The 13,544-nt window shown below is 45.9% G+C and overlaps 1 protein-coding gene across 2 annotated transcripts in view; it reads left to right on the top strand.

Annotated features, from left to right (window-relative positions):
- Positions 1 to 354: 354 nt before the first annotated feature.
- NTM (neurotrimin) overlaps positions 355 to 13,544 on the top strand; it is a 946,501-nt gene continuing 933,311 nt past the window's right edge. The window contains exon 1 of one of the 2 annotated variants that reach the window (XM_012729578.1): positions 355 to 828. In XM_012729578.1, the coding sequence (XP_012585032.1) occupies positions 747 to 828 (82 nt within the window). In that variant the 5' untranslated portion in view covers positions 355 to 746. The remainder of the gene's footprint in view (positions 829 to 13,544) is intronic. The other variant, XM_004689088.2, reaches the window with a different exon arrangement.

The following is a 13,544-nucleotide window of genomic DNA, read 5'->3' as shown; positions in this document are numbered from 1 at the left end:
TTATTATCCTCAAAGCAATAAAGTAAGAAGGTGATTGGAAAAAGGTGAATGGTGAGGGAGACACGAAAAAAAAATCTGTCATTGAATAACATAGTCATCTCAGAGGAAAATAGGTACCAACAAACCTAATTGAACTCCTTTTTGCAAGTTTCACTAAGCATGAAAGCGTCCCTTTAAAATTTTCCATGCGCTCTTGCTGGCTATGGGATTTTTCAGTGCAAAGGGAATCTGAGTTCAGGAGGCCAGGGGATGCCAGAAGGAAAGGGATTTTTTGATGCTTGGGGCTCTGGGACTGTCAGTTTAAAAAATGAAAGTAATATAGAAGGGGCAAAGTGGCATTTATCATTCCATCTCTCCAGGCTCCTGTCTCTTTAATCAGCTAGCCTGATTTGCCCAGTAAATGATTCCTGAGTGTGTGTGCTTGCGTGTGTGTGTGTGTGTGTGTGTGTGTGCGCGCGCGAGTGTTGTAGCTCTGTCAATCCTTGGATTAGAACCAATGATTGCAGCTTGTAGGAGGGCTGTCCAGGGCCAGATTGTACGATGTGTCTCAGTGCCAGAGTATGAGTAGAGATAATTACTGAGAAGTCACACTCTCTCACACCCTCGGCTTCTTGTTGTGTCCTTCAGCAAAACAGTGGATTTAAATCTCCTTCCAGGAGCTCGAGAGCCACGCAATCTGTCAGGAAAGAAAGAAAGAAAAAACCGAACCTGACAAAAAAGAAGAAAAAGAAGAAGAAAAAAAAATCATGAAAACCATCCAGGCAAAAATGCACAATTCTATCTCTTGGGCAATCTTCACGGGGCTGGCTGCTCTGTTTCTCTTTCAAGGTAAGAGCTTGCTATTGATTTGCCTACAGTAGACCCAGAAATTGTAGAGTATGCTTTAAAGGATTCGCAGACTCCCTGAGTCTGCTGCGCGGTTTGCAGGTGGAGGAGAGAGCGTTTAAACAGCATGGCTGGGACTTCATTCTCCCTACCAGACTGTGAGAATATTGATTTGATTCTGGCTGCGACCGGAATGGGGGAATGTATATGCATAAGTAAAATGTGTCGGTGCTCCTGTTAGATGCGTTGGCTCTGTGCTGGTCTTGCTTTATGTACATTCTTGCACACATGCACAGCAGAGCACACATGTAAGCGGGGGAGAAATTACAGACTCGGGGCGGTGGGGTTGCTAATGTGTTGCTTATGTTACTGCGAAGACATGACAAGAGGAAACTTTAAATATCGGCTAGTAAACTTGCAAAACCTTTAAAAGGAGGAAACGGGGAAATGCAGGCTAGAAATAATCAGGTACACCCTTTAAGGCTCTGCTCAGAGATACGGATAGAAGGGACGAATCAATTTGCGACTGCGGTGGACAACTATATTAGTTTCTAATGTGTGTGGCGGGTGTGTTTGTGGTGGGGGGGGCACGTTGGAGGGGGGAGTCGGGGATAACAATCAGATAAAAGGCAGTGGAGCATGCTCAGGGCTCTGAAATTCCGGAAAGCTTTTCTAAGTTGAAGGAGAGAGGCAGTAAGAGTCGAATGCTAATTTTCTGTTTATTTAGCGGAGGGGAGGCTGAGCCAGGGGTTGCATTTGAGGGCTGGCGGCTCCCTTGGTTCCCTCAGCTGGTGCTTTGATGTCTGCTGGGGTGTTGGGGCACATTTGCTGCACTGTGTGTCCTTACACTCTGTCCCAGCTCTCACGTTCCGGCATCAGTGTTAACAGTTAACCTGCTATCTCCCACCCACTCTCATTTGCCGGGTCTGGCTTGCTTCTTTCCTATTACAGACACCCGTACTCATACAGATCAAAACTGGAGGAGAAACTTTCCTGGGTGGTCCAGCAGGGCTCAGGGAGAGGATCCCTTGCAGGAGGGAAGAGGCTAGGAGTGGGGGAGAGAAGGAAAGCTCAGTCCTGGCAGTTGTATTCCCAGAGGAAAGTTCCCGCTCACTAGGGGAAAAGGACAAGGAGTCCCACCCACCTCCTGGCCTCACAGACCGCAATGTGGAGTTCGCATGGTGGCATCCCTGCCCACCGCTAGTCCTGGGGACCTCTCTGTGCGGGAAGGCTTCGGGGACTGCTGTTGTCCCCTCGGCATCAGTTGCAGCTGGCGACCATGGGACCCACACAGGTGGGCAGAGGGACTGGCTGGGGAGAAGCACATGCGTGTGTCCCCTCGGTTGGGGCTCAAGGAGGAAGGCAAAGGGAATGGGGGACCTTTTGCGGATGACGGGCAATCCACAGCAGTGGATTTTTCAGGGAGATTCTTAATGTTGCCTGCTGCCCCTGGACCTCAGAGGGGCACCTGTGTCAGGATCTCACCCCTTTCCCTAGGGGGCATTGGTTCCTTAAGAGTGACGTGGCAACTTGGAGGCACCCTTGACTGATCCGTCTTACATCTTATGTAATGTGTGTGGGGGTGGGGCGGGGGAAGGAATGGGCAGAGGTGCTGGTGCACCTGTTCTGGGTGTACAGAGGCTCACTAGGTGAGATCAGAGCCCCAGGTCTGGCAGTGGGGAAACAGTTCAGGGCTGGGAGCCCTCAGGGAAGTAGCTTCAATCAAGCTAGCAACAAAATGAAAATTAACTAGAAGAGGGGTGAAGGGAGGGGGCAGAGGAAGGGAGAAAGAAGGCCCAAATCCTCAATCATTTCCATCTGTCCTAAAGTCTGTTTGTCTTCCATCTATAACCTCAAACTGGAGACAATGGCCAAACTTCAACCATCAACAGCCCCACTGGCAGCAAGCCAGGAGCCCAGGGGCCATGCTGAATTTACATATAAATTAGCATACGTGCCTTTTTTTTTTCATCAGAAATAAATGCAGGGTAGCATAATATTTGCTCCTACTTTGAATCATTCCTGAATAGATGAGTAGAAAATTTATTAGTGCAAAATTTGCCAGGGTGAAATCTGATGTTGTGGTCTTACTTCTATCTGGGGGTGAGGGTGGGAAGCCAGTTCAGGTCAGACCTCACAGGACACCCAATTCTGTCTTGAATTTCCCAAGGACAGTAAAAGCCTTATTTGTGCTACCCAGCCCTGACAGGACTTCAGTGTGTCTTGATAGAACAAGGCTGTACAATTTTGTGGCGGGAGGACTCCCAAGTCCTCCCCCAACCCTCCCGGCCAACTATATGCAATCGGGCCAGCAAAGGTGATATCTGTTTTCACTTGTGAGGGACTGAAGCCGGAGTCTGGTAGCTATCTCTTATCAAACTTACAGAATTACTGAGGCAGCCCAGGTCTTGCCAGCAATAATCCACCCCTATTGCATTGATCCAGTGGGACTAGTTAGAATGCAGCACACATTCCAAGGCAATTTTTTCTTCTCTGGTTTTGTTTTAAGCTGGCTCTAGCTCAAGCTGCTACTTCCTGGGTTTCTTGCCTTCTCAGGAAAGGTGGTCAAGGCTAGGGGCAGGCTGTGGTCCTCTCCTGACCTGCTCCTCCCCCAACCTAACCAGCAACTGCCATCCAGCTTAAAGGAGGACTTTCCCAGGGAATCAGCACTGATTAGTGTGGCGGCAGGCAGGAGGGAGGGGGCGATTAGCCCTGGGGCTCAGGCCCTGGGAAACACCGGGGTGGTTGAGCTGGGGGCTGCTCTCTGCAAGCAGCTGGTGCTTTGGAAGCTGGATGAGGCGCTGTCCTTTCAGCACACTGCCCACCTTGTGCCAGGCAGAGGCTCTGCAAGGAATGGCTGGTGGTGCTGTAGCTTTTCTCTTTCTAGAAAGCCAGCCATTTCTCCTTCGAAGGATGGATGCTCCTTTTAACACCTTCCGATGAGCTTGGCTGGGTTCCTGTCTTACCTCTCATTTCCTCTTATCTCCTCCCATCCCACATCCCCTTCTCTGCCCACTGGAGACAAACAGGGCAGAGTAGAAAGGGAAGGAGACCCAGCTAAGTTTTTGCTCCGCTCTGCTCAGCACTGACAATGTGAACATGGGGAGACAGTCCAAGTTCCTGCCACTCACAGTAAACATTTGGGTGCCAGCAGCAGACTGAGCTGGGCAGTGCTCCTGAGATGTGAAGGAGGCAGATGAGACCATAACAATATTTACTGGCAAAGTGAAAAATCGGTTTGGGATGATGGGACCCTGGGTTGGATGTGAACATCGTAGCACTTGGAAACATGGCAGAAAATAAAAATAAGTAAAAAGCAGGGAGAGGGGTGGAGGAGCCACATACGATGGGCCCGGTTGCCAGGCTCAGTCTCCAACTCAGGGCGAGTTGCTGGCAAGTCCCTGTATAGCACAGCAACGTGCTCACCTCCACCCTTCACTGGCCTTTGGTCAGGTGCCGGGGCTTCTCATCAGTGACCTGCATGCCTTGCTACAAGAAGACTATTCTTGGCCTTGCAACTTTAGTTACCAGGTGCAAAACCTGTTCAGGTATTTCTCCTTCTTAGCACTTTTTTTTTTTTAAAGATTTATTTATTTGTGCATACAGACCTGGGGTACAGGCCAGAGGTGCAGGGGCAGGGAGAGAATTCACCAGAGACAGAGTGGGGAGCAGAACAGGCCTACTGACGAAGTACACTGCTGAGGGGAGCAGCAGGTCAGGAGAGGTCTGCTGCGCCACGTGGTCACCTCCGGGGCAGGTGGAGATCGAACTCATGCTGAAGTGGCTTTAGCTTCTTAGTGCTGTGCTTTAACCCACTGTGCCACCAGAGAGGGCCCCTTCTTGGCACTTTTAAAGTTAGAGTTGAGTGCATGCACCTCTTCTCGTCAGCTTTGATACTCCATGCCTGCCTTCTGTGGTTTCTCTCTTAGAGGCTGGTATTTAGGTAGGCTGAACTTTCCTATTTGAGGAGTCCTGTTTCTTCTAGCACCTCCCTGGGACTGTCCCCAGCATGCATGTAATGTGGCAGCACTGAGATATGGTGACAGGGGCTGGGGCTAGCTAGTTACAGGCAGGACGAGCAAACCAGCAGTGGCTTCAGTGACAGGTTTATCACTTGGCATGAAGGAGCTCTCTGGATATCTTAACAATGGGCGACATTTGTGAATCAATATGGGATAATATTGATCTGGCCTGTGCAGGAAGCACATGCTGGAGTCATAGTTCTTGTGGCTGTGATAGGATGAACATGTCTGGAATCAGACTCTGTTCCAGGTTTATCAGTGTGGCGTTCACGACATGCTTCTACCCACCCCCTAGAATGCTAAAGATGAAGATGAGTAAACAAGACAAAGCCACCCAAAATAAAATATCGTTTTGTATATAACTTCTAGAGGCTAATGGAAAACTCTAAAGAGTACACCTTGCAGAATTCAGCCCATGTCAGCAGCCCTAGCAAAGCTTGGTAGGGAACATGCCCACCTGAGCTCCAAGTTGCCTACATCTCCTGGAGCGGAAACTTCTCCTTTTGTGAGTTTGTCTCCTCACCTGCCTGCCAGGCCAGGGAGCAATTCCCCAGGGTGTGGGAAGGCTCCTGAATGCTGTAACACTCCAGACATGTGGTGTTAAGTGGAACTCCATGCTGAGACTGGTTGTATTTATGCAGTTTACTTCCTTTCTGCTCTATTGGCTTGTTACATGTTTACTTTATGTCTATAGTCATTTGAAATTCAATAAGGCAAATTAAACATAAAACGTGAAAACAAGTAAAAGGAAGGTAATTGATGGCACACAGGTTGGATGGGGGGTAGTTGGTGCCGTACAGAGGCCCTTGCTAGGGTCTCCCCCAAACTGGTGGTGGAAGCTTCCAGTCCATTAGGGAATGTTCTGGGTAAGGCTGGCGAGGCCTTCTGAGAAACACACCAGGAGCCCTGCCTCCTCTCCACTTGCAAAAGGAGACCACCCAGGTGAGAGGCTGGCAGGGCAGATGGCAGAGTGGAGGAGTCTGGGAGGAGGGGGCAGCCAGGAGTTTCAGAGGGAAAAAAATAAAAACTCAAATCCAGATTGACAAGCAGTGGGGGAAAGAGCACTATGGTCTCTGCTTAGACTATACTTTTGGTCAGTCACATCTGAGAACTTTCTCTTTTATGTTTATTTATTTAAACAACCTTCTGGATTAAGTTAGCTATTGCTAGCACTGCTTAAGCTGAATGGAAACGTGCCTGTCCACCTTCCCTCTCACTCGCTTGCTTTTCCTACTCCTTCCCTCCTTCTGCTCTGTCCCCACTCTCCTGCCCTCCCCTTTCTCATTTTCTCTTTCCCTTTTTCTTCCTTTCTTTCATTTTCCCTTTTCCTCTATGGGAAAAATAATTGATCAGTTGACAGATCTAGGTCAAGCTGGCAGGGCTGCTCTGTGCAGGCTTGGCTAGAAGGAGGGAAGCCTGTCCTCACTTCACAAGGACCCCAGATGACACAGTGTAGGAGAAGGGAGGAAGACCCAGCCAACCCATGCGCCAGCGCAGCCAGCCACAGGGGAGTCTGAGGTCCTCTTGATTCCTGAGTCCCCCGCTATTTGATATCCCTGACACTCTAATTTTCCATGTCCAGGTTATCTTTGCTTCTCTGCTGCTTTTTGTTCAGCTTCTAAGCACTGATTGTTCCAGGTTTTCTTTTTCTTCTTTCGCTTAGCCCCTCCTTCCCTTTCCTTCTTCCAACACCATGACAGGAGATCACAGAATCTCCCCTTCTTAAGACATATTAGAGAAATGCCCTTTTGTTTATTTGCAAGAAGAAAAACAGAAACCCTGCCAGAAGAACTCTATAAGTCATTTGCAAACTGCAAAACAAACCAACAAGATTCACATTTTCATTGCTGAGAAGAGAGTATTTCAAGAGAGACTGTCAAGTTAAGAAGTCAAATATTGGAAAACACATTCTTCAGCTCTGTTACTAAGAACATCTTAGATTACTAAGTTTTATTTATTTATTTACTTTGTGGCTTCTCTGAGAGTATTACCCTTTATAGCAATGTAAGAGTTGATCAGTGGATGTGCTGGCTTTGGCTTCCTTTGTTCATTGAAACCCACTCTCCAAAGGTGCTACCTTTGGTCCATCTTGATGGTGTCACCAGACTCGAATCCAGCACATACTCCCTCTAGTTGCTGATTTGTTCCGTCACTGAGTAAGTGTTGGTGGGCATCTGCTATGCTCTGTGTGAGGTTTTTGATATTAGGGATATGTCAGTGACAACAGCCAACTAGCGAATGAGACCAAAGATAGAAGGCAGGCTCCCAGAGTCGGCTTGGTATACTATCTAGTGGTTTTTAGCGTATTTTCTTTTATTGAGATAACATTGGTTTAACAACCACATCCGAGCACACCCTTCTTATGATTCAAGACACCAACAGGAAATGCCAGATGCCAGGGAGAGACCCAATGACATAGCCTCTGATTCTGTGCAAAAGATGATGAATGGCAAGTGCTTTTCTTCAGATAGGGAGCCCTGGCGAAGGGAGCACTGGGGAAGGAGTATTGGAGCATTGGGGAAAGGGAACTGGGGAAAGTGCTAGGGGAAGGAGCACTGGGAAAGGAGCACTGGGGGAAGGAGCATTAGGGAAGGGAGGACTGAGGAAAGGAGAATTAGGGAAGGGAACACTGGGGGAAGGAGTGCTAGGTAAGGGAGAACAGAGGAAAGGAGCATTGGGGAAGGGAGCACTGGGAAAGGAGCATTAGGGAAGAGAGCACTGGGAAAGGAGTTTTGGGGAAGGTTGCACTGAGGAAGGGATCACAGCTTTGACTATTAATGATAAATAAGAGGGGTTGCCTTTTCTACTCCATGCTGTCTTTCAAGAAGGGCTTGTAGACATTAGATGTGCCTTCCTTTAGTGTGCCACTGGTGAAAGCTGGTGCAAATTAGTTGAACATGTGAGCATTGGTGCCATGGGTACTCTGTGTGGTGGCCAGTCTACCTCTGTGTTTTGTCTTCTGCACAGACTAGAGGTTAAGAGGAAGTGCTTCGATGAGAACAAGAACAATTTGCCTCAGGTACCTGGTATGGATGAGGCAAGTACTGCTCAGTAGGCCCGTGTGAAGGACTCAAGGTCTAACATGATCTCCCTCCTGAGAACTCTGTGTTTTGCATCACACGCTAATTAAGGATTCATGGAATAATAAAAATGTTTATCACTTATTGGTTCTCCTCTGGCACAATGCTGTGTTGGGACACATGTCTTCCCGCCCATCGGTTTGTGTTTTGGGCTATCTGTACTCAGGATGGCTGTATTCTGTTTCTTCTTACCCTGCAAACTGGAGCTCCCACCCACACCCTCCCCAGTGTCACAATGTTCGCTCACCTAGTTGCATCGATCCACCTTTCCACAATGATGTGGTGATTAGTCTTAGCTTTTCTCATGCACATGACCAGGTAACTGCTTTTCCCTTTCATCAATGATTTTTCCAAGTCAAGCAGTTCTACATCTCCTGATTCCATCTCAGAAATCAGGAAGGTCCTGGGGGGTAGGTGTGATGGGTGTTTATTTGCAAAGCACTCATTCTTTAAGGCAGTGGTTCTCAAATTTGTTATACCTTAGAAGTCTCTGAAGAGCTTTAACAGTATACCAATGTCTGGGCCCTGTCCCAGAACAATAAAATCAGAGTCTCACGTGGTGGGTCTTCATATTTTGAAGAATCCTCTAAGAGATTCTAACTTGTGATCAGGTTTGCAAACTGTACCTCTCAATTCACCTGAAAATGTTCTATGACCTTGGACATAACACATCTTATATTAATTTCAACATTAAACTAAAGCAGTTTGGACTAAAAATCTACACATTTCATTTCAAGTTCAACATTTTACAATTTTGCAGATAGTTTGTTAGTTATAGTACTTGATAGCTAGTGGTGCTATAAGAAAATATTCAGACACAGTCTCTGCTTTTAGGAAGCCAAGAATATAAGCACAGTCACAGATGGACGACCAAGGTCACTACATGTGAGCAGTGGGTGTGCATGCAAATACCACACGCGCCGTCATCACGCTCTGTTGCATGTCCACATATGCATGCATTTCTCTATCTTTCAGCCTCAGCATAGGAGGACAGGATCGGCACAGCATTTCAAGTGGGGAAATCACAAATGATGACTCTTAAATGATCAATCCTATAAGAGTAATTCAGGAGCCATTTGAATGTGGATCAAGAATGAATGAGTTAATTGTATGCTGAAGGATAATTGGACTCTCAGTGGTGAACTTAATCTAGTATATACAGACATTGATTTATAATGATGTGCACCTGAAACATGTATGTTATATTGCAATTTAGAAAAATTGTATTTAAAATCGAATCTAAGGTTATTTAGTCACCAAAAGAGCCCCCGAGTAACTCTGCCTTTGTAGTTTTGCTATTGCCTTATGAAGACCTGATTACCTTGGTTAATAGCATCTTATCCATGTATGAACCATCAGACCTTGTCAGATTTTTCAATAAATATCTCTTAAATACCTAAAAAAAAGAGTGTGCTAGAGCTGCAGTCAGAGAGTGTTGCCCAGCTGTGAGCCTTGATGAAGCTCCATCCCTAGGCATGGGGGCTGCAAAGCCAGTCCCTCTCACCAGGAGTCCTTACCCAGCCAGGAGACTTCCCTTGGTCATCTTCTCATGCACAACAAAGGCTCAGTGCTTAGAACCTCAAGAGCCATTTTGCAGCTAGTGTGTTAGGCAGAAGTGACACTGGCTCCATGCTCCCAGCCAGGACACCTCCTGTGGTGCCTGTAAGACTAAAAACGGGTCTGTTTCTGATCAAGTCAGCAGGAGTAAGAAGCACGTTGGGAACAGAGCTATGGTGGAGATTTGTGCCAAGTGCAATCACTGGGTCACCCACGAAGTGTTTACCCTACTGGATCTTAAAAGTGCTCACACTGGAGTGTCAGACACCTCAGGTTACAGCTAGCCCATACTCAGGGGAACATTCAAGGTGATTTAGTTCAATCTCTCCCTTTGAGCTCTGACAGTTCAGACATGCAGATGAAGTGATCCCCTGGCTTTTGTCTCAAATAAAGGGGAACTTGCATATTTCCAGGTAGTCTACAAGATCTGATCCTTAGGTGTTAGGAAGACAGGAAGAAAGGAAGGTGAAGGAAATGGACAGATTATTGTCATTTGCTCTAGGTCTGAAAGGAAATGATAACCTAGTGGTTAGATTACATGGATTCAAACCCTAACATCGCCACTTCCTACTTTAAAAGCTTGTGCAATTTAATCTACTTCTATGTGATTCATTTCTCTCTGCTGTAAAATGGGGATCATTATGGATCTTATCTTTAAGGTTGCTATGAGATTAAATAAGTTACTTGGAATACTGCCTAGCATGTAGTAAATCCTCAATAAATATTATCTAATAGTATTATAATTGCTACTAATTCTGCTACCCACATTAGAAGCAAAATTCTAATTTATCTTCAACCTAACTTTTCTTCTTGATAACAAGGTTACCTTCCCATCGTCCTCAAATCTCTTCTACCTGGTTCAATATTCCAAGTTCCCGTTTTCAATTTAATCATCCATATCAAAGTTACTGTTTGTCCTTCTCTAAAGTTCTTTTGGTTGCTCTGTATTCTCCCTAAGCAGTTCTTTCCATGTGCTTTAAGTAGCCCACATTACAGAATGTGGCCTCTGCTGATGCTAAGTTCAGATAGGGTAGTTTTTTATTTTTTTTTTTAAAGATTTGTTTATGGGGCCCTCCCTGGTGGCACAGGGGGTTAAAGCACAGCACAAAGAAGCTTAAACCACTTCTGCATGAGTTCGATCCCCGCCTGCCCTGGAGGAGATCCACATGGCGAGGCAGACCTCTCCTAACCCGCCCGCTGTTCCCCTCAGCAGTGTACTTCATCAATCTGCCTGTTCTGTACCCTACACTGTCTCTGGTGAATCCTCTCACCCTCTGCATCTCTGGCCTGTACCCCAGTTCTGTACAAATAAATAAATCTTTAAAAAATTTATTTATTAGTGCATACAGAACTGGGGTACAGGCCAGAGGTGCAGGGGGTTGTGAGGATTCACCAGAGGCAGAATGGGGAGAAGAACAGGCAGATTGATGAAGTACACTGCTGAGGGGAGCAGCGGGTGGGTCAGGAGAGGTCTGCCGCACCATGTGGGTCGCCTCTGGGGCAGGCGGGGATCGAACTCATGCTGAAGTGGCTTCAGCTTAGTGCTGTCCTTTAACCCACTGCACCATCAGGGAGGGCTCCAGATAGGATAATGTTTCAACTCTTTGTACAAGCATGGCAATTCCTAAGGGTCTGCCTAGGTATGCCAATTTCTCCTCCTCCCTTGAGTATGCTCACTGGAATCTTCTGCGCCCCTTCATGGTCCATGTTCCCTCGGCTGAGTGCTATCCTTGTCTACCTCCAAAACACTTGTGGTTTCAGACAAGCCTGCAGACTCTGCATCCCTTCGAAACCTCTTTTCTTCCTTTATTCCATCGTAACTCTTGTGCTTATTTGTATAGTTACCTAATTACATGGTCATCTCCCCTCACTCCTGTGCATTCCAGGAGGACATGGACTGTGTAACTAGCTTTTGCATCCCTAGCACACCATGCATAGTCCTTGGCACAAATGTTACACTCAGTTTTATAGGTGGAATAAAAAACAAGAGTACAGAGGCAGGGAGCGAGGCCTGAGATCCTATTATGTTTTTCATGAGCCATATATCTCTGTCCACTTGTGGCGAGCTCTTGCTAATGCAGCCCTTCCTTACTTTAAGCCTATGCTATTTTACAATGTACACAACAGCTTGAGTTTATAAATTAGCCCTTCTGAAGTCAACATATCAAATTCAACCCATACCTTCATTCCAGCAAGAACTTTTTAGGATTCTAGATCTGTAGTCCTACATATAATCATTCCTCCTGGCTATAATCAGTCATATATCATGTGCTATAGGCACTTAGGTAGTGGTAGAGGTGCTTGGTAATTCCAGCTCGACTTATCTGTGAGCAGAAAATGGTCATGCTGGTGGTTAATAGGTCAGGGGAGTGGAAGAAGGGTTGGCTATCTGGGTGACAGGGACAGGCTCAGGGAAGGTGGTGTGTAAGAAAAGAGGAAAGCCAGTGGACAGATGAATTCAACTGAAGAGAAAGTGGACACGTGTTTCTTATTCACTTCTTCAAATATACTTTCTCCTTTCACAGAATTTTCCACAAGGACATTTGTCTCTCCTCCTAAATAGTGAAGAGAAAAGTTGCCCCAGATGTGAAAAAGACGAATTGATACCTTTTTTCACAGTGTTGTTGGTGATACATAGACATCCACAGTTTGATAAAATATTTTGTTAATTCTCAAAACAAGAATTAATTCGTTATTCTGCATTCCTCTTTTTTATTTTTAAGAGTGTTCTTTTTTTTTTTTTAAGATTTATTTATTTATGCATACAGAACTGGGTACAGGCCAGAGGTCCAGGGGCAGTGAGAGGATTCACCAGAGACAGACAGGGGAGCAGAACCAGCAGACTGATGAAGTACACTGCTGAGGGGAACAGCGGGCAGGTCAGGAGAGGTCTGCTGCACCATGTGTATCACCTCCGGGGCTGGGGATCAAACTCACACTGAGGCTGCAGCAAACTTGCAGGGCTCCGTCCTAACCCATTGTACTACCAGGAAGGGCCCTGTTCTGCATTCCTCTTTCCCTTTCTCTTAAATTTCATAAGAAATTTAGAAAGATCTAAATGCCTTATTACCATTTTCTAATTAATTTTATTGCACTGTTGAAGACTTATCTGAGGTCAGGGTTATTTAATCATCAAGTCCAAAAGCCTTTTCACAGAGTCCTAAAGTTGTGCGATACCTTGGAATTTGCTCAGTTTCCCACCTAAAGAACACTCCCGTTTGAATGATGTTCACTAGCTCCTGATCAACAATTCCAAAAATTTCCAGGGAGCAGAGACTCACTGCCTGGTTGCAGTCCCCAGTTCTGGCTGTTTGCCAGAATCACCCTTGGAGATTGCTATAAGCAGATGCCCAGGCCCTCTGGTCTTATTGAAAGGGACAGAATAGAACAGGTTCATCTTTACTTTGAAATAACTGTAGATGATTCTATTGTGCAGATAGAACTGATAATAACTGATATTAGCACCCGTTTTCATAGTTGGTAAATTTTGAGAAAACACTTTTCTGACAGATGCCTCTGATGCATCCTCAGCATCAGTTCTATACTTTCTCTTCTTGAACAGTGTTTTAAATTTATTCAGGGCATCAATCTGCCCATTTAAAATACTCACCTCCAAGGGCCCCTTATTGCTGAGTCTGATCATGCAACACGCTTCAGGATAATGTGATCAAGCCCAAGTTTATTGGGTGAGATTTTGAGGATTGTACTGTTGAAAACTGTTGTTTTTGTACCTTCCAATTCCCCCTTCTTTGCTCCTTGTCTGTTGAGATTCAGGAGCCAATTTGCAAATAGAAAGACAAGCAACCCACACCAATAATGGCAAAAAGGAAGCTTTTAGGTTTACCCAAATGCACTTGCTGATTTGGTGAATCAAAACAGATTGAATACAGACAGCTCCCTATGGTTCAATCCGCTAAGACTTCAGGTTTGAGATGTCAGAGAAGATGTACTACCACTGCCACATTTATGAAAAAGCATCCTAACTAATTAGATTTCTGTTACTTGATGCTGAATGCAATCTTAATGAATCTATGTGACGCAAAAATTGGTCTAACTTCTG

This window comes from Condylura cristata, unplaced genomic scaffold (genome assembly GCF_000260355.1).
Source record: "Condylura cristata isolate star-nosed mole 26May11 unplaced genomic scaffold, ConCri1.0 scaffold00025, whole genome shotgun sequence".
In the NCBI taxonomy this organism is placed as follows: domain Eukaryota; kingdom Metazoa; phylum Chordata; class Mammalia; order Eulipotyphla; family Talpidae; genus Condylura; species Condylura cristata.
The sequence above is the reverse complement of the archived record's forward strand: the minus strand, read 5'-3'. Positions and strand labels throughout refer to the sequence as shown.